This window comes from Alosa pseudoharengus, unplaced genomic scaffold (genome assembly GCF_046254945.1).
Source record: "Alosa pseudoharengus isolate Yale_2024_CS ecotype anadromous, Long Island Sound unplaced genomic scaffold, YU_APseudo_1.1 YU_APseudo_1.1_scf_13, whole genome shotgun sequence".
Classification (NCBI taxonomy): Eukaryota; Metazoa; Chordata; class Actinopteri; order Clupeiformes; family Clupeidae; genus Alosa; species Alosa pseudoharengus.
In genome coordinates this window covers 15,418,743-15,439,691 of record NW_027468598.1, presented here as the reverse complement: position 1 = coordinate 15,439,691, position 20,949 = coordinate 15,418,743, and the positions used below count along the sequence as shown (strand labels likewise).

Below are 20,949 nucleotides of genomic sequence, written 5' to 3'. Positions count from 1 at the left end.
TGAGCACACCGTAAATTGATATTGAGGAGGAAGCTGAGTCATCGTGAAGGGGTTTTAATTTTAAAAACAGGGAGCCTCGTTTACACCACTGTTTTCCAGGCACATAATTCTCCCTTTTATATCAGCATGCATCCTCTCCTCTCCCCTCCTCGCCCTGGGCTGTGGTGAGTCCCTGTGTCATCCTTATTCATCCTCCTCTGGAAATGATACAAGAATCAGGCTCGTTTTTGTTTTCTTCCTCAATGTATTCAGCATGCCCCCAAAGACCCATTCATCAAATCAGTGTGATAAGGTGGAAGTTGCCTATCGAGCCGATCAGAGATGGATGCGGTTTGTCTGGGGAGAGAAGCGCACTCATACATCTCACTATAAACCCACCCTGCCTCAGTGTCCAGGCCAGGCCAGGCAGACGAGACCTGGCCAGAATGCCTCAGGAAGAACAACCGGATGACCAGATCAATCACAGTGGCATCAGACCAGAGACAGAATCCTATAGAACCATCTCCTGTGGAGCACCAACATTTATCTATATGTATTTACACTTTGACATTTATGTATTTAGCGTATGGATGTATCCAGGAGACGAGACACAGAGGGTGGCCATCACAGCTGGGTTCGGGGAGCGTTGTGGCTCAACACATGACCCTGGTGTCATTCGGTTCCAGACTGGTGAGGCTCAGTGTCCTTTCTGAGCTGTCTCTTTGACAGTGGAGCATATCAGGGTCCTCCAGCTCCTCATTTCCTGTCTGCTGAAGTGGCCCATTGTTGAAGTGCCCCCATCACCCACCAACCCACCCACCCAGCCCGCCACTGCCCATACCAACCCCCTCCAGCCCCATTCACAGTGGCAGTGACAGCGTGGACGGTGGTTAACTTGGTTATTAGTCAGGGTCAGGGTGTCCTGCGTGCGTCTATGACTAACCAGGGGTCATTCGGAACAGAGAGCGAGAAAACGGACAGACAGATGGACAGGGACTGGGGACAGGGCCGACAGGGCCGACAGGCGTCTCATTAGTCATGTTAGTCACGTTAGTGTCTTGTGTGCAGCTTGTGCTCAGACGCTTAGACTCAGATTTGTGATGCTTTCGCAACCGCAGTCGACCTGAATGAGGTTTTTTTTTTTATTTAATTTTCTCGAGTCAGCAGTCTCTTTCTCTGTCTCTTCTATTGTTGTTTTGTCTTTCAGTCCTTTATTCTGCCGGGGGAGGATGAAACCATTTCACACCTTCGTCATTTCACTTTTTTCAGATTTTTTCCCCCCTGTCAACGAACCTGAATTCTTTCACAGATGCATTGTTTGGCCTGTGAGTACATTGTGGAGACAGTGAATTAGGAAAAACAAAGTTGGATGGAACTGGAAGGAAATCTTTCTGAAAAGATTCTTCTCAGAGAACCAGAGAGAACAAAACACAGCTTTGAACAACCAAGGAGACGGGTCCAGCATCAACCAAAACAAAGCACTTCAAAAACCACTTGAGTGACATTGCTTTAGTTTGAGTTGTGACACCTGCATAAAAGTTTACCAGGTCATATATCTGTCAGTTCCCTATTCACCTGCAATTGTTTGCACAGCTAATACGCATTCTTGTGGTTTTGGTCTGTTGCCAGCTTAGGGGAGGATCACATGAAGTACACGAGGTCCTGTCTTTTGTGTACCTGGGGAACTTCGCTTTGCAAGGTTTTTGGCAGTTCCCTAGCAGGAGACGATGTATTCAGACAGGTGTCTTAAGTGCTCCCTGAAGATGAAAGTGAGGAGTGTTTGTTTGGAGACTATTTAGGGCAGTGGGTTAAGTTTGGAGTCAGAGAGTTAACATTGGATATGTCATCACAATATGTTAGAGCACTGTGAAACATCTATACGTGGGTGTTTTTCTCCAGAGAGTTTTTTTTTTTTGCACAAATGTAGGCTACTTTGTTATCACTGACCAACCTTCAATCACTATGTCAGTTTTTGTTGTCGTTGTAGTGTGAATGTATAGCAGTAGCCAGCTGGCATCATGTGCATAAACCTCCCTCACGACACCTTAAGAGACATGCTGGTGACAGATGCACCTAGCACCCATGGGCTACATGTTAGCACTCCATGTTAGCACAACCACCACCCAATCTGAGGGGCCTCAAGTTCATGGGTTTGAGCTTGGGCCGCTAGCTTGGGCTGGTGCAGGGCTACGCCGGGCAGTCGCCAACACAACGCAGAATACAGATGCATGAATGACCAACCACTGCTCCTGCTGACATGCTGAGGGTGAGTTTGGGGTCAGAGGTATCCTAACACACCCTCCACCCATGCATCCACCCACCCTCCATGACTGTATGCTGTGTGGTGGATCTGTCTCAGCTCGGCTCGTTGGGACCGGTGGGTGGCTGAGTATCTGGCCAAGAACGTTTCTTTATTCTGTGACATTTGTAGCATGAATCCATGAATAACCAGGCACTGGGAATCATTTAGTAAAACTGCGCTTGCTCATTGAGATACTGAGGGATTGGGTTAGCTTGGGGGCAAAACGCATCCTGACGCATCCACCCTTCCTCCATCCATCCACCCACCCACCATGACTGTATGTTCACTGGTCAGAGGTGGGGCCGTCCCGGCCTGACTCCTGGCTGAGATGGAGCCTCCCTGCTCCACCCTTCTCCTCCTCCACTCCCTCTGGTGCGGTGCGGTGCGCTGCAGCATGACTTCAGTATTTCCACCCCTCCGTGCTGTAGGCCCGGCCTCGGAATGCCTGTCAGGGTGGATTGACCTCCCCTGGCTCACCCCCCCCCCCGCTCTGCAGTCCGCCTGGTGCTGACCCGTTCCAGGTACCGCTTCTCAGTTTTTCCACCACCGCCCCGAGAAAAGGGAGAGATAGAGTGAAACACAATACAAGGCCACTAATGCCCTGAGCAGACCTCCCACACCGCACCACACCACACCGCGCCTGTTTAGTCTACAGCTTATGTCATAGAGCAGCTTTCAGATCTATCTGTGACAAAAAGCACGGGCACGCATGCAGCGCTGGAAAGTAGGGCACAAAGGGATGGAAGGAGCATGCAAAAGAGAGACAGAGAGGGAGGGAGGCAAAGAGGGAGGGATGGAGGAGGGAAAGAGAGAGAAGCAAATAGCAAATTAGATGAGAGAGAAACTCGTCTTGATTTCATGAGAAGAATGAAATCACTCTAAAACCGGCGCTGTGATTTCATGGGTGCTGACAAAACCGGCATGCTGGACCCCCCCCCCCCACACACACACACACACACACACACACAAACACACACACACACACACACACACACACACACATACACACACACACACATACACACACACACATCCCCTTCGTCCACCCATTTCCATGCAGCCTTCCCCCTCAGACCCAAAACCCCCCCATCCCACCACACACGCACACACACGCACACACACACACACTCCCCCCCGGTCTGATTGATCAGCACACTCCCTCCATGGAGGCTAATTGATGTTGTCCTGTGGAGCAGGCCAGTGCTCACATGACGCAGTGGAGCTGAGGAGCGGCGGGCGTGGTGGGGGGGTTAGTAATGTGATCAGAGACCACCGGCGGGCTGGGCTCCCTCCTGCCCTGCACTCTCTCTCTCTCACTCGCTCGTTCGCCATCCTCCATGTCACTCTGCTAATTGCACCACAGAGAGAGAAAGAGAGAGGGAGAGAGGGAGAGAGGGAGAGAGAGAGAGAAGCATAGGAAAAAAGATAAGAAAGCAGTGGAATAATATATTGAAAGAAAGAAAGTAAGAAAGAAAGAAAGAAAGAAAGAAAGAAAATGATCAAATATAGAGATGCTGATAGAGGTAGGGGTGTTAGGAAGAAAAGAGAGTCTTAAGCCATCTACCCATACACTTGTCTTAGCAGCACACCCCCCCCCCCCCCCCCCCCCAGGCCTCCCACCAGCCATGCACCAGCCCTGCTAGCGTTTATGGCCACATCCACCAGCCTGTGGCCCACAGTGACCAGCAGCACTGGGGCCATTATCTGGCACTGTCCATCTCGTTTAGGAAAATGGAGTCGGGTAGAGAGTCCAGGAATGCAAATGGCTGTCCCAGGATGCCATGAGGGAGCTGGTGGGTTGTTTTGTGTGATGGGGTGGCCATCCCAGCCATCCTGAGTCAGTGAGTGAGTGAGTAAGTGAGGAGGGAAGGGCTCCCGAGGGACAAAAGATGTCTGTCTGCTGGTGTTGTGCTGTTTTGAGTGCGGCCGGTATCCGGCGCTCGGTTTGGGATGCCTCCCGTGCCCCCCAGGGATGTCTTCCCCGAGCACCGTTGCCTAATTGTTTCTAATTCTGTGACCAGCGTCTACAGTGTAGAGCTTGTGAGGAGAAGTTCTTTTGTGTCGTATAGTGTGTAGTTGTTTCAGTTACACAGCGAGACAGTTATTGCTTAGTTATTGCAGTTATTGCTTCATGTGTAAGACTTGTCTTTTTGTTGCTGTAATATTTTCATTGAGAAGTCATGATTGGTGTAGCATGACAAAAACGAACTGCAACAACAGATCACATCAAGATCACTGTGTTCCATTTTTAAACGTAAGAATCTGTGGAATCCTATTTCTCTCTCTCTCTCGCTCTCTTTCTCTCTCTCTCTCTCCATCTCTCTCGTTCTCCATCTCCCACTCTCATTTTTAATCTTTAATCAGATTTGGTCATCATCTCATATTTCTATTTTTATGTAATAGTGACAAATTGTATTATGAGCTGTCCTTGTTTGACTTTGATGGGGTCCTAGGGAGGAAATGAGTTCCCTACAAAGACAGGCCTTGTGTACTCGCCGCCACACCGGGCTTCTTCTAATTTTGGACTCCAGAGACCACCAGGCTAAATCGATTACATGATGTCAACATTACTGATGTACAGAAGGTGGTGTATCGTCGGAGCGCGAATGGAAAATTCCTTGTGAACTCGTTTGGTCTTTGACCCAGTGCAACGATGAGTTATTCACTAAGCCGGCCTGGCTGCCCAGCTGGCATTTGGACCGCGCTTCAAGCGCATGACTGGTGTTCTCAAAGATCTGATTTGATGGGGAATTTAAGTAGCATATACTGTCTCAAGCAGCCTCCCCATCGCATATTACAGTTCCATATTTATTTATTTATTTATTTTCATTTTCAGCTATCACACTAACTGGACTTTTATCTCCTTAAGGGTCAGTGAAATGTATGACGGCCTTAAAATATAACTGCGGAGAAAATGCTTGATTTTCCTTTCTGTAATATCTTAAATATCCACGTGGAGCCCTGCTATTGGCTCAGCTGTAAAAGCACTTTGTGGTCAAGTGTGGATTTTTGTTCTTGAGTAAACAGACGTGGGATTTTGTTTTCAACTGTAGCCATATTGATCACATCTCCCATTAGTGTCAGTGATGAGCCACTGTGGCTACTCCGACTGGGGCTAGGATGACCCACTGCCCAGCTGTTTGCTATTCTCTCTGACCTTTTCTCATCTGGTTTGAGGTCACAAGAACAAATCCCCCAAAAAAATCCCCACATCACCAAAGCAGACATTTACGTTCAGCAGTACTTTCGCTTCTAGCGATCTTCGGTTTATTTTTTTGCCTTCTCCCTCGAGTGAAGTTTACACGGCAACACGACTCATCCGCAGCAGCTAAACTCTGAACCGACAGCCTGGTGCTCGCCCCCACTGCTTCCACACAGAGACACACAAACACACAGACACACACACACCCCCTCAATAATCAATACATCTGTGCGTGTTACTAGGCCCTGGGTGCAATGGCCTGGATCCTGCATGGATGCTTTTATGGGCGCCTGTGTGTGGATGTGTACATATTTGTGCATAATATGCACACTGTTGGTTGTGTGTATGTGTGTGTGTGTGTGTGTGTGTGTGTGTGTGTGTGTGTGTGTGTGTGTGTGTGTGTGTGTGTGAGTAAATACACGTACACTACATATGTATTCCCTAATGTGTATCTAACCACTTGTTTAGTATTGGCCTGGTATACAGCCTCACGCCCTGCCTGGTCACTGGAGACTCTCTCTGAGTCGCCCTGATAACAATGGCTGGATTGAAGTTGTTTGGAAGCGCTCCTGGGGCGTTTATTGGTTCTCTCCCTCCGTCCTACACTGTGGTGGTCAGTAGGGTGGAGGAGGTGGGGGTGGGGGGGTGGGGGAGGGGGGATGGGTAAGGGTGGGTGTAGACTCCTGCAGTTCACTGTCCCAGTGCTTCACTGCCCCGGGCCATGTTGTGACCTCATTGGTCAGTGAGAGGCCCGTAGTTCCCTGTTTGGCTATGGTGACGCTTTGGTGGTCAGGGTGGGCCCATGGCAGCCCACACGAAGAAGGCTGCGCAAGGCCACTCTTTTCTTTCAGCGAGGGGTACTAGTGTTTCCACTGAGGGTGAAATTCAGGATGTGTGCAATTATGTGAGTCTCTCTCTCTCTCTCTCTCTCTCTCTCTTTCTCCCACATGTGAGTGAGGCATTAACAGCATGCCATATGCTGCACACATAATCTGTTAGCATTAATTTCTCATAACATAATGTACGTACTGTAGACACAGCTAAACCCAAAATTATTCATACCCATGCCATATTTTGCCGTAAATATTTTTATTTGACCTTCCGTCTGTCTGGAAATGACATAAGCATGAGACAAAAGATGTGCCAGAGATATAAATAAAAAAAGAACTTTGTTTTTTTAGTAAATCAGAAATTGTATTAAATAAAAAATTTGGCATGACTCATTATGAATCATTATGGGCTCAACTGTTTGTAGCGTTTGTGTATCATCGTCTGTGTTCAAGCCACTTAGTTCTTTGGAATCCATCATCTTTCTGGCTCTCCTCAGCAGTACAGTGGAAGTGTGTGGAAGAATCTGTTGAGTTGTAAAGTGCAAATGAGCCATATGTCCAGGGAGTGCCGTAAGCAGCTCACTTCCCAGAGTAGGGTCACAGGGGTGAGCTGGAGGTGTTTGCTTCCCAGCATGCATTGGCTGGTTCAGCAGAGATAGTTGTGAAAGTAGTAGACCGCGCCGCACCACACCGCCCACACCTACACCACTCCACACTCCCCTCCCATCCCTTCTCTCCTGTTATAATTATCAGCAAGAGATTGTGTGTGTGTGTGTGTGTGTGTGTGTGTCTGTGTTTTTTTGCGTGTGTATGTTTGTGTGTGTGTGTGTGTGTGTGTGTGTGTGTGTGTGTGTGTGTGTGTGTGTGTGTGTGTGTGTGTGTGTGTGTGTGTGTGTGTGTGTGTAGGAGAAAGTGAGAGAGATCAAGGAGAGGAGTGAAAACAGAACATTTGAGAATAAGAGAGGAGAGTAAATTGTTGGAGTGAGATGGAGAGAGGAGAGAGGGGGAGAGTTAGTCGTGGGAGTGAAGACGAGATTGGCAAATGGAAAGAATAAGAAAGCAAATGACTAAGGTCTGAAAGAGGGAGAAATGAAAAGAGAGAAAAGAATACACAAAGGAATTGAGAGAGAACTGAGCGAAAGAACAGAAATAGAGGCCGAGAGAGAGAGAGAGAGAGAGCGATTGTAAGGAAGAGAAGAATTGTGGGCAAAGAGAAAGAGAAGGATTTGAAGGAGAGAGAGAGAAAGGGAGAGATGGATAGAGAGCAGAGAATGAAGGATGAATAGTGTAAGGGAGTGCAGAGCGAGAGGCAGAGAGAGGAGGGATGAGTGGGAGAGAGAACGAAAGGGGGAGAGAGTAAACGAGCTAGAGAGAGAGAGAGAGGGGGAGAGAGAGAGAGAGTGAGAAAGGGGTCATGTGGACTTCCTGGTTCCTGGCACGGGGCCCGGAGCTATTTTGGGCAGCCGGGCCTGAGACCGGCCCTGGCTCGGCAGACCCACGGCTGCAGAAATCAAAGATGTCACCGAGCAACAACACCGCTGAAAGGCCACTCCGTTCACACAGGGCCCCCTGTCTCCTCCATAGAGAATGCAGATAGAAAAGAACAGAAAAGAGAGAGAGAGAGAGAGAGAGAGAGAGAGAGAGAGAGAGAGATAGGGAGAGAGAGAGTGGGAGAAGGAGAGAGATAGAGAGAGAGAGAGGGAAAGGGAGAGAGAGAGAATAGAGAAAGAGAAGCTGTGCCGATGAGCCCTGACCCAACAGTGTGCTTATCATTAACACAGTAAAGAGGAGGCTGAGAGGCCGCTGATGGGATGTGTGACCTTTGTCAGAAGTCTCCAAAAACAGAAGGATTGTGCTCTTGACACCCCCCTCCTTTCCTCCTATCACCCATCCACTCCCCACAACCCCCCTTTCCCCTTCGTCCTGATGGATGGATAGCCCCTCTTTCCTGATTGAGTTTCAGAGGGCATTCTGAGGGCTATTGAGTCCAAGTGGACATGGATGTTAGGGCTTAAAGCCCCCAGTTGATCCCCCGTCCTGGCCTTTTGACTTCATTGATCAGGGCGGGAGAGCGTGGACACACACGCTGCTGCTGCTGGGGGGGATCTTTTGTTAAGTCGGGAATGCCACAGGGCCAATGGAGGAAATGGATTTAAACGAGCAGCCTTGACCAGAGTAGTGGTTCAGGTTTGTTTGTTTGTTTGTATGAGTGTGTGTGTGTGTGTGTGTGTGTGTGTGTGAGTATGGGTGTGCTCTGGGTGGGGTGTATGTGTGGGTGTGTTGTTTTGTTATTTCCATGCTAGCCACTACTACTTTGCTCCCTTGTTTTTGGGTCTGACATTCCATTGAAAAGAAAAGAAAACAAAAGAATAGAAAATGAAAGTGATAGTATTTTGGTCTGAAGGAAAAAAAACAAGCAAAACCAAACTGGGTTGACATGAACACCACCTGCACAAACAACCCACCGTAAACACCAAAACAAGTCTGTGGCCGAGCCTGTTTGTTTGTTCTGCCACTAACTGTTTGTTGTTTCCTTGTTTTCTGTTGTTGCCTTGCAGACGAGAGGTCGTCCTCTGCCCCCATGCCTCGCTCCATGGCTGGTGACCTCGGGGGCTCCCTGGCGCCCCTGGCGGGCGAGCGCAAGTCCGCTGGCCCCGTCCACTCCAGCCAGCCCATGCTCTTCACCTTCGACATGCCCGTCCGCCATGGCCACGGCTCCCTGCCCAACTCCGCGCCCCAGGACTACCTCCTCCTGCACCAGTGCTTGAGCAGGAAGACGGAGGGCACTCGGTAAGAGGTCACGACCTTAGCCTAACCTAGCACCCCACCCCCCACCCCTCCACCCCCGCCTCCATCCTCAATGGAAAGGGGGTTGGGGGCATGAAGGGGGGTTTCCTCTGTTCTGTCATACAACCCCAGGGCCACACACACACACTCAGCCAGACACCCAAACTGGCTGTGTTACTGAGATGAAACTGATATGGTCAGTCAGGAATTTAGCTGTGGATCACTCCATTTTAGCGGCGTGGGCAGGCAGGCTGGGATGACACAGATGTGGGCGGCACGTTGGCACGTTTGAGTTGAAACCACTCTGGTAGATGTTTCCTTATGGTGGCCTGCATGAAAAAAACAACAAAAAACAATTAATGAGGAATTAAAACTAAGGTCGACAAATGGATCTAAATGGGCAAATTCTACAACAAGAGAACTTATATGGCCTCGGTGTCCCTCTGTGTTAATCTCTGCATGTTCAGACACTTAAACTGCTACCTGCATTACATCACATTTTTGTGATCTGGGTGGGGCTGGTCTTTTTCTCACGCGCAAATAGCCATCCAGCATAGCCGTCCAGTCAGGCATGCATGCACTTACTCACACAAGTCTCAAACACACACCCTCCTGCTTACTCACTCACTTACCCACACTCACACACTCACTATATTCGTTCATTTGCATTCATTTACTCATGTCTTCACTCGTTCACTTCATCACCCTCTCGCTCACTCCATCACTCCTCATCCACCTATTCATTCGTTTGGTCCGTAATCTCCAACCACCACATCCCTGGCACCAAATGGCATCTTAATAATAATTCCACATCCCGAAGCGCGTCCCGTGTGATCAACGATCGTGGCCGCAGCAATCCATCACCCCCTTGGCTGCGCCTGCAGACAGCCGACAGGGAAAAACCACCGGCGCTAGTCCGCAGCCTCTGCATAAACGTCTTCGCACACCCCAGAGAACAGCCGAAGAGTGTGAACAAAACCTTAATCCGCCAGATGTAAGGCACACAGAGAAACACCGAGAGCACTGTGAATATTAGCCTTACACTCCCCTGTCCCCTCAAACCTCTCCCTGCGTGGTCATTCATCAGAATGACCTGACACTGGGGTGACTAATCATTCTTCACATCCAAATTAGATATTACGTTATGATCATTATGTGAGGCCAAGATGGCCGGGCCAAATTAATTGAGAGGGCTATAAATTGCACTTGTGCAACCGGAGAGACGTCGATTAATCATTAGGATGCTGGAGGAGTTTGCGGGCTAATTCGCCTGATTGGCCTCCTGAAGCTCATGCGGGTGTGTCTGGCACAGACTGGGGTGGGGGGGCTCTCTGCTGTGTGTGTAATGTATCGATCCGCAATACACACGATGAAAATTGAATGGAAAAGCGCGTAATAGTTTGGAGGTTCTCATTTATGATAAATCTTTGACGTTCATTTGTTTTAGTATGCTCGGCAGGTCGATAGGAGTTCAGTAGGCCTACCAGGCCAGTTGCACAGCCCCTTCCGTTTGTTAGGATACTGGGGCAAATACCAAAGCTAACTGACAAGATTATTCGACCGCTCACTGCATTTGTCACACACACTGAAGAGTCCTCAACCTGCGCCACAGTTCAGTGTGCAGTGCCAGCGGAAAAACAACAGTGACCTACATCTAAATGTTTGCGCGGGGATGATGCACGTAGCTGAGTTTATATCCAAATCTCCTCGACCATTGTTCCAGTCCTGCCCCCCCCCCCCCCCCCCTACTCCGCCTGGAGCCTTCGTCCTTGCAGCCGGTCAGGGGTAGTCTTCCTCGACACCCGCAAGGACGACCAGCTCATTTCATCTCATTTGTATTTACACAGTGCCCTGAACAATGTGCATTGTCTCAAGGTGATTAAGAGAAACCGAAACCTAAGGCACTGACAGGATGCGTGCGCTGGACCCAGATGCATTAGGGGTAGACCGAGGTGAGGGTGTGGGACATGAGAGAGAGAGAAAGAGAGAGAGAGACAGACAGACATATTTTCATTGCAGCGGCTAAAGCCTATTATGTTTTCACATGTATTATCTGCCTTTAATGGCACAAACAGCGTGCCCCTGAACACACAAACACACACAATATTTCAGATACACACACACACACACACACACACACACACACACACACACACACACACACACACACACACACAAATACACACACATACACACACACATACAAACAAGGCTCTGATGTGCAGTCCTTGTGCAGAGCTGCGTAAACAAATGACCCGTGACCCCTCGGGTGCCAGTCCGAGTCTATTTACTGTGGGAAAAAATGTCCTCCCTCTCTCTCCTAGCCTAGCCAGTCTCCGAGCGCTCGCCCTCCCAAGCCGTGTGTACGTGCTGTGGGGCTGTGGCCTCATTCCCCTTCCCCCTGGTCCTATCACCCCAGAGTGCCGGCCTGGTTAGTGATCGAGCTGGTATCACAAAATGGCACGTCATCAGGGGAGAAAAACAAGAAGGATTTATTTCTTCAGATAGAGCACTAGGTCCATTATGAAATTGCATTCTCAAAGGGGGTATCAATCACTTGTCAGTGTTTCTGGTATTTACGTCAGGGAGAGGCAAAAGCAGAGACAAACAAAAACATTGTGCGTGTCCACCTCTAGTGGCTAATGGAGGTACTGCATGTAAGAAAAGGCTTCTGCAGAAGGCTTCCGAAACTGAAACATAAATGCAATCGATATGCTTTTTATACACTTCATTTTATCCAACATGCATCTGTTTGTAAGTGTTCATGCTGTCAGGAGCTGGCATGCACGACAGGTAGCCCCTGGTCATTTGTGCATTGGCACAGATTTGGGGCGGCTCAGGGTAAGGTGACCCCTTCAGGGCGATGCCATGGAGGGAGAGGCTGGCAGATGTCTGTCTCTGAGAGACCCTGATGAGCCCTGTCAAAATTGGCATAATGAAGGCTGGTGTGTGTGTGTGTGTGTGTGTGTGTGTGTGTGTGTGTGTGTGTGTGTGTGTGTGTGTGTGTGTGTGTGTGTGTGTGTGTGTGTTCCTTCAGTCCCTCACTGTGCATGTAACATATGTGTTGCATGTTGTGTGCATATGAACATATGGCTGTGAGGGTGTATGCTGATCCACCAGGAAGAGTGTAAAAGAGAGTTCACAGTAAAGGTTCAAATGATATTTATGTTTATTTCTGTAGACGAGTTTGGGTACACGTGTCTGGATTTGTGTTTTAAATCTCTTTCACATTGTTTATACGTGATAGAGTGTGTGTTAGTGTGTGATGTGTATACAGTGTTACATGCACATACCTGTTTATGTTTATTGGTGTGTTATTTTTGTCATGTGTGCATGAGTGTGTGTGCGATTATTTGTATCTGTGAGTCTGTGTGGCCTACATGTTGTTGTTGTTCCATGGGTAGTCATCTGTGTTGATGTCTGGTGTTTTTTGCAGGAGCGCTAGCTTCTCCCAGGCGACGCGCAGCAGCCTGCTGGTGGGCAGCGACTCGGCCGTGCAGAAGCTCACCCACGGCTTCTCCCACTGCCTCAACGGCATGGGCTCTCAGCTCCAGGGCTTCTACAGCCTCCCCAAGCCCAGCCGACAGAACCAGAACCAGCAGGCGGGGCCGCAGCAGGGCCAGGCCCTCCCGTCCTCCTCCAGGGCGGGCTCTCCGCGCGAGGCCTCCTCCTGCTACGTCCTCCCCAGGGGCTACAGCTCGGAGGGGTCGGCCCACCACGGCGGCCTGGGCTTCTCCGAGCTGGAGCTGGACGGCGCCGAGGAGGTGTACGCCTACAAGACGCCGTGCAACGCACCGCTGACCAACGACCGGGCGCTGCCGGACAACTACGACCGGCTGCCCACGCCGCCGGGCTCCTTCTACCAGACGCCGCGCGCCTTTGACAAGAACCACAACGCGCTGCCCTCCGGTTCGGGTACGGAGGCCGCCTCGGCGGGAGCTGGGCCCCCACCCAGGCCCCCCAAGCCCGGGGGCAGCCAGGGCTCGGACACACGCTGGGGGAGCCCGCAGTCGCTTGGGGGCCACAACGGAGAGATGGCGGCCACCACTGTGTCGGTGATTCCTCGGAGGAACACGCTGCCCGCGGTGGAGAACATCAGGCTACATCGAGGTGGGTTTGAGATCTTATAGTGTGTAAACACAGGCACATACACACATACACAGGTGCAAAGTTACACACACGCACACACATACACACACACACACACAAACATGTGTGTATACACACACACACAGACACATAAAATCACACATTCAAAACGTCTATGTAAACAGGTTCTTACATCCCACCCCCCCCTCCCATAGTGGGGGTTCCGTAGGCAGAACATGTTGCATGTATAATGCAGGGCAGAGGCTTCCTCGGTTCCTCTGGCCCAGCTCTCTTGTTGAGGAACATTTCCTCATTAGGGACCCTCCTGTCTTGTTGTTGTAAGCCAGGGCAGATAGTTTCCTCATCCTTGGAATCCTCAAAATCCTCGGGCGGCGACTGGCCCCGGCCCGTCCACAGTGGAAAACATGTTGTTCCATTGTGGAGCACATTACTCTCCTTCCCTCTCTTTTACTCCTCTCTACATCTCTCTATCTCTCTCTCTCCCTCCCTATCTCTCTCCCTCTCTCTCTACTTCTCTTGCTTTCTGTTCCTCTGTCTTTATTATTTCAACATATCCTCTCTTTCTCCGACTCTGTTTTTCCCACTCTGTTTCTTTTACTCTCACTCATTTCTCCCTCTCCCTTCCTCTCTCTGTTTCTCTACCTTTATCTTTTTAACATACCCTTTCTCTCTCCCTCCCTCCCTCCTTCTTCTCTCTCACAGTAGCTACTGATGAGAAAAAAAACAAAGGGGCAATCTGGCAGACGTCGCTCTGCTGGGAGGCTAATGAAATTCAAGCCGAGCCGGCAGCAGCAGCACCAGAATGTCTCGTTCCAGGCTGATAAGCAATAAAAAAAAGCCAGCCAGGGGAGAGAGAGAGAGAGAGTGGGAGAGAGAGACAGAGAGAGAAAGAAAGAGAGAGGAAAGCAGCAGGCTCTGTTTGCACTCCCTCCCCCTGGTGGCCGGTGGCTAACTCGGGCCTGGCCCGGCCCACACCCGCTGAGGCACCAGCCGCGAGGTCACCTTTTGACCCACGTCTACCCTGGCGGCAGTCTGTTCCTACACCTGAGTGTCTGTTTTGGGGGGGGGTGGGGGGGTGGGGGGGTCTGTTTTTCTTTTTTTTCTCTCTCTCTTTCTCTCCCTCCTTCATCCCCAGAAAGGCCTATTAGGAAGCATTGAGGCGTTTTATGTAACGACTGACCAGCTCCGGTTGTTCTCTTTCGCAGGGGTTGGTTTCAGCATTAAAATTTATGCAGGAATGCACCACGCAGGAACCTGCCATGGCCAGAATTCCAGCCCTGGTCACAAGACTCTGACCTTGTTCTCTTTGTTGTCATTGTGTTCTTTCCTCCTTAGACTTTTGCCCTGAGGGGGCTCCTTTTGGTTCCTGGGTTTAGAATTACTTTTAACTGAACTCCAGAATGAGTTGGTGGGTGGCTCAATCATGGTTGCTTCTCTCTCTCTCTCTTCATCTCTTTCTCTTTTTCATTTTCTCTTCATGTCTCTCTCTCTCTCTCCTCTCAGGTTCTTCCTTTGAGACTAACAGTCACCAACGGCCCATCTACTTCAATAACTCAGGAGGCCAGTCCGTGGAATCTGTCAATGATGGCTTCAGCTCCTATCTGGTATGTCACTAGACATCTTCATCATCATCGTCGTCATCATCATCATCAGGAGCAGATGCTGGGGCAGCAGCTCTTCATCCTATGCCTGTTCACTCATGCGTGCATAACTCCCAGTGTAACTTAAAGCACCTCATTTGATATCCTACCCCACTAATGTGGATCAATGGTTGGATTTCAGGGTGGAGTGGACAATTATTTTCTGGTCTTACTGAGATAAAAGAGCTGGTCCACTCTGTTATTTCTTTGTTGGTTGGTGTCCCTCCATGTTGTTCTGTTGTAATGATTTAAACAGTGAGTTTAACCAAGCATTAAGTGCACTGAGTCCATCTGCATGCTGCATCATCACTATTAATGTTGTATCTTGAATGCCTGCCCAGAAGCGAGCTCACTAATTTTTCCGTGATCTGTTCCCCCCTAGCGAGCGAAAGCGCCTCTAACGCGCTCCGACAGCGGCAACTCGGAGGACAACTACGTGCCTATGAACCCCAGCTCGTCCCCGCTCAACGCCAGCCAGGCCGACAGCCCCAAGAACATCTACATCCCCATGAGCCCTGGGCCGCACCACTTCGACTTCCCCGGGTTCTCGGCCACGCTGCCGGCCAGGAAGGGCAGCACGGCGTCCCTCTCCCACCGGCCGGGCCGCCTGAGCGACGTCACGCCGCCTCCCATCAACCGCAACCTCAAGCCCAACAGGAAGAGTGAGTCGGGCACCTGTGAGTGTGTGCTGGAACATTCCGTGCAGACACAGGAATCGTTCGACGTGATTGGCTATCGTTTGGCTCCAGTGGCTCAGGAGACACCATCTCATTGATCAATTCTGTCTTTTTTCTGTCTGTCCGAGCAGCAAAGCCAACACCTCTGGATCTGAGGAGCAATGGCATCATCGATGAGCTGCCCTTCAAGAGTCCCGTCACCATGTCCTGGACCAGACCAATGTAAGCACCTTGGTAGCCCACTCATGAATGCACCTTAAAGGGGAGAAAATACATGCTTTGGTCAAAACATATTAATAAATGACAACATGAATGTTGTTGAATGTTGTAGTGAATGTATGTACAGAAATAGATCGACATCAGAGCAGAGGAGGGAACTGTACTTGGGTTCTGTCCTTGGTGTTTCTTCCTGTAGGAAGTTCCTGTTTTTGACTCATTCTGTGCTGTCTAATTGCCACTGTTGTCTCTCTCTCTCTCTCGTTGTGTGTGTGTGTCTGTATCTGTGTCTGTGTGTGTGTGTGTGTGTGTGTGTATGTGTTTGTGTGTATATGTGTGTGTGTGTGTGTGTGTATGTGTGTGTGTGTGTGTGTGTGTGTCAGGCCTACGATGAACTCCATGTCCTCTCAGCACTGTCGGCCAATCTCCACTCAGAGCATCACCAGCACTGATTCCGCAGACAGCGAGGAGAACTACGTGGCCATGGTGAGGACCACCTTCACACACACACACACACACACACACACACACACACACACACACACACACACACACACACACACACACACACACACACACTCACCCCTCACCTCAGGGCCCGAGGGACATCTTACTACCAATCCTGCATGTGGTTGCATCACATTAGAACATGCTTGCTTGACACAGTGAGAGATCCCTCACATTTGCTTGCATAAACTTGTGTGTCTATAGACGCTTCCTAATGGCCATATTTTGTTCTGTGTTTACCCTATTATTCACATTCCCCAAAGCTGGTGGGCTGGTGGTGGGAATGTAATGTTTGTTTGTGTATTGTTTATGTATTTGTCTGCTGATGCGGTAGCAATTTAACAGCCCAGTAAGCAACATAGTAACATATGTGTGGGGCTCGGAGACAGATTGAGATTCATGTTGGGGATTTTTTCTCTTCGCTTTTTTTCTTGGCAAGAATGTTTATCTTGGACAAATATGAATAAAGACATTCACGTGCAAAAGCAAAAACAACCCTCATGTTTACATTCTGAATGCAAATGAAAACGTATGCCTTCTTCACAAGCTTCTCCTCTCCCCCATTCAAACACACACCAACAAAAAAACACACACACACACAGACACACACATACACACACGTTCCCTCACGGTCTCCTCCTCTTCCTCAGCAAAACCCAGCATCTACCTCACCAGCAGTGAGTGGTACCAGCAGTCCTGCCGCTAGGAAGTGTGGGAATGTAGACTACCTGGCTCTGGACTTCCAGCCTGGGTCCCCCAGCCCACACCGAAAGGTAGAACCTGCAACACAGTAGTTGTGTAGTGCATTACAGCATGTTTGTTTTCAATGCATACCTAATATCCTTGGAGAAATGAGTACAACCAGCATTGTGATAGAGACCAAAGAAATACAGAAACAGCAGCAAATTCCCATCACAGATTTCCCAAGAGTCGAGAGAGAAAAGAAGTGAAAAAAAAATAATGTAGCTTAATATGAATTTATTCATGCGTTTTGGGGGAATTTCTAAAGAGGCTGAATGCCCAGGAGAATTCCCCACTGTAATAGAGTAGTAAATCCATAGACGCACTAGTGAGGGTCAGGGTGTATATAGTGCACACATACATATTGAAAAGACAAATACATAGGAGAGTACATTTTTAAAGAGATGTAGCTGATGAGATTTGTAATTGCATTATTGGCTTTGTAGGTCTAATGTTAGTAGTAGTCCAACTGCAGAGAGAGATTGAGACATAGGCAGAAGTCTGAATTTAAATTCAAATTAACTTGGTATCTCCAAGTCACCAGGTCATAGACTTCATATTTCCATATACTGTCAGATTACAGATTAATTGAGGTCAGGATTATTGCCAGCGATATTTGTAAGGTCTTAGTTCTCCATTAGAAATGAGGCCAAATGTAATCGTCACATTCATTAGTGCCTTTTGTTCTCTATTTCTCATCCCAGCCCTCTACCTCCTCTGTCACATCTGATGAGAAGGTGGACTACGTCCAGGTGGACAAAGAGAAGACCCAGGCACTCCAGAACACCATGCAGGAGTGGACAGACGTCCGGCAGTCCACAGAACCCACCAAAGGGGTCAAGTCCTGACAGTAGCCCTGCGTGCACACCAGACCTGCAGAGCCGCGGGATACAGCATGCCTTCCCCCCACACCACTCCTCCTTCTCCTCCTCCTCTTCCGACGACACCATTTCACAAAAAAACACTGTTGCTGGGACAGCAGGATCCATGTGAGAGAGAAAGAGAGAGAGAGAGGAGAAGTTGGAGAAATGAAAACATCCAGAGGGGTTGATGTTGACACATAAACTGACTAGACTCAAAGCCATAGCTAACACTTCAATGTTTTCTTCTTCCTCCCCCCTCTTCCTCATCTTCTCGTTTCGTGTGGTTGGACACACTTTTGCAACGGCCTCTGCACTAGAGGTCTGACAGTGAGGCGAGGGAACAGCACGAACAGTGAATGATGGACCAGTGCAAACGACCCTCATCCCTTTGGCCTGTCAAGAGCTGAGTTTGCCCTCAGCTTCCATGAGCATTTCTAAAGCAAAGAACCACTCTGCAAACGCAGCACACAGTCAATGCCACAGCCTCCGCAGAGGAAATCGACACATCATGCCTGCATTGGAGAAATATATATTTATTCTAAAGCATCAATAATAATGACAGAAGCTTAGCTCAGCACATCATATAGAGACCTCCTTTTCCCTGTGTCAAGGGGGTTTATATTGATGGTGTGCCAGTCAAATCGCATTGCCATTTGACAGAGCACATTGATCTGAAAAGGGTCGAGAGGCGAGTGTAATTACTTTTGTCCCTGTTTTATTAAACATGTGACTCAGCAAGAATGCCAAGATACATTCATGTTTTGGTTTAAAGAACACTCGTCTATTGGGTTTTCTCCACAGTCAGCCACTGTAGCTGAGCTTTGTAAAGCCTGGGGAAGAAGTGTGTCTCACCCAAGGGCTCCCAGTTTAGTTATCCACAGCCTTATAGGTTACCCTAGCAACCGACAAGTAAAACAACAACTCCAGCCTTAAGGTTGAGTCGCTCAGTTTGAAGCTTCAGCAATAATTCAGAATGGCTGATGTTTCTCCCAAATCGACCCCTTATTCATACAATATCTGTACAGCTAGACTCAGTCTACATCTTGAGCTCAGTTTAAGACCTTTATGTCTGTGAGAGTGCAGGACGCACAATGGTTTGTAGGTTTCAATTGTGCCATTCCTGTATGTCAATAAATTCAGTGACCTGTTAGTAAACATCTCACCTCCCAGTTTGTTGGGAGCAGGTGGATTTCTGGTTAAATGATGTCATGCAGACAAACCAACTAATGCCTATCTAATCTCCTACAGTGAACAGCTCGACCATCTGGTTCACAGTGCCATCCCAACAGTATATAAACCGCATATAATGGCAAGCATGCCCACCAGGAAATGCATCCAGCATGAGTGTGTGCCATTGCTCTCCTCTCGTGAAGCCATGTAGATATAGTCTGAATAAATCTGTGGCAAAATGGCTGTTATAACATGTGATATATTCACTGTAAAATTGCAATTTGTTTCACAGGAGTCACGGGTATATGCATTCCTTCTTATTATTTCCATTTTTTGTTGTTGATGTTTTTTTCTCAACATTCTGTCAGCCTGGAGTGATTGGTGATGGAGTCAGCAAGGAGTGATAGCTGTATGGGTCCATGTGGATAAACACAGCCAGCCGCTAAGGCTAAACGATTGTTTTGTCCACTGGAAATCGCTTCATGTGCCTTGCAGTGCATTTATAAACATCATTGCCACTGCTACAGACACTAGAACATGGCAAATTAATGAAACAGACGTATTTCCTTAAGCCTCTGTCCCTCCCTGAAGTATAAGGCCAGCCAACCTGGATTTCTGTTTACTATACATTAATGTGATTACTGTGACTACAGCTGGTCATTCAGATGATGCAAGATAGGTCATAGAGCTGTAATAGAGAAGGTGAGGTGTGAAATATGACATTACTTCTAGAAGTTCAAGCTCAAATGCCCTTCAATGGACTTTTAGATGCCAACTTCTTTTGAGCTGTGTTACAGTCTTCAAGAGCTTTAGTCAGTGTTCTTCAAACAGACTATTGATTGCAGTCCATTTCTGAATTGTAGGAATGTTGAAAATCTTGAAAACCAGGGAAATACAATCCAATATCTTATATGGTAATAATAGTGATAGTCTTAACTCAACTAATTCAGTGTAATTGCTAGCAAAGGTGACTCAATTAGATTTTAATTTCAATCAGATTCAGTAGATGAGAGTGGACTTGAACTTCCAAATGTCTTATCATTATCCAATCAGGATAGTCGAGTCGGTAGAGGAATCAGTTTAGCAAGATATTGTAAGACAGTCAATAAATATAAAGCAAACTCTGCTGAGCCAAGTAGAAACATCTATTATCTCCAGGATTGATCAGCTGGGTGTTTTCAGAGAGTTCACCATAACTACTGGTTCTATGGCTAGCCCCCAGAATACAGAATATGTAGTAGAATTGCACTGATAGACCTTTACAGACTGTAATTTATGAAAAACAGTGAGCGGGACTTAAGTATTTTACTTAATATCCACTCTAAGAATACCTTGGTATGTAATTTGTTGTTTCAAGAGAGTTCTTGTAAGTGAATGAATTGTGTATGTGTTGTGTTAGGATATATTGTATGATATAGTGTGTTGAGACTGGCTGTCTTGGCAAGATTTTAAGAAAAAAATCTGTTGCAAGCCTTTTACTGAATTGACTTTTAAGCAGTGTACATTTTTACCTGTTTTATTGCTACTACTGTAAAGCATTTCTATCCAACTGTGGATTGCTTGTGAATTAATTTATTAATTTATGATGTGTTTTGCCGTTTTCAAAAGTTTTGGGGACAAAAACAAACAACAAAATGTGGCTCTACTAACATCAATTTATGCTATGTGTCTTCTTTTTTCTTGTTGTTGTTGTGAAGCAATATGCCAAACAATGCCAGTATAATGGTATAATGTGGTACCTTTGGGATACACATTTTGTTATTCTAGTATAATAGATTCAAAATGTGGGCAAAAATAAAAAAAATAGCCATGTAAAGAGTGTGTGGACTCTAAATTATTTCCGCATGTGGCTAAGATACAGTTTTCTTTTAAAACATTTGCATATGCGCATAGGCTTATAACTAGGCTATTTCACAAATTAACCA

The 20,949-nt window shown here is 48.0% G+C and overlaps 1 protein-coding gene across 2 annotated transcripts in view; it reads left to right on the top strand.

Moving 5' to 3' along the window:
• gab2 (GRB2-associated binding protein 2) overlaps nucleotides 1-20,830 on the top strand; it is a 51,126-nt gene extending 30,296 nt beyond the window's left edge. The window contains exons 3-10 of one of the 2 annotated variants that reach the window (XM_076282271.1): nucleotides 8,872-9,103; nucleotides 12,537-13,210; nucleotides 14,714-14,814; nucleotides 15,233-15,512; nucleotides 15,659-15,749; nucleotides 16,127-16,229; nucleotides 16,901-17,023; nucleotides 17,696-20,830. In XM_076282271.1, the coding sequence (XP_076138386.1) occupies nucleotides 8,872-9,103; nucleotides 12,537-13,210; nucleotides 14,714-14,814; nucleotides 15,233-15,512; nucleotides 15,659-15,749; nucleotides 16,127-16,229; nucleotides 16,901-17,023; nucleotides 17,696-17,839 (1,748 nt within the window). In that variant the 3' untranslated portion in view covers nucleotides 17,840-20,830. Of the gene's footprint in view, nucleotides 1-8,871; nucleotides 9,104-12,536; nucleotides 13,211-14,713; nucleotides 14,815-15,232; nucleotides 15,528-15,658; nucleotides 15,750-16,126; nucleotides 16,230-16,900; nucleotides 17,024-17,695 lie in introns of both variants that reach the window. The other variant, XM_076282269.1, reaches the window with a different exon arrangement.
• Nucleotides 20,831-20,949: the final 119 nt, after the last annotated feature.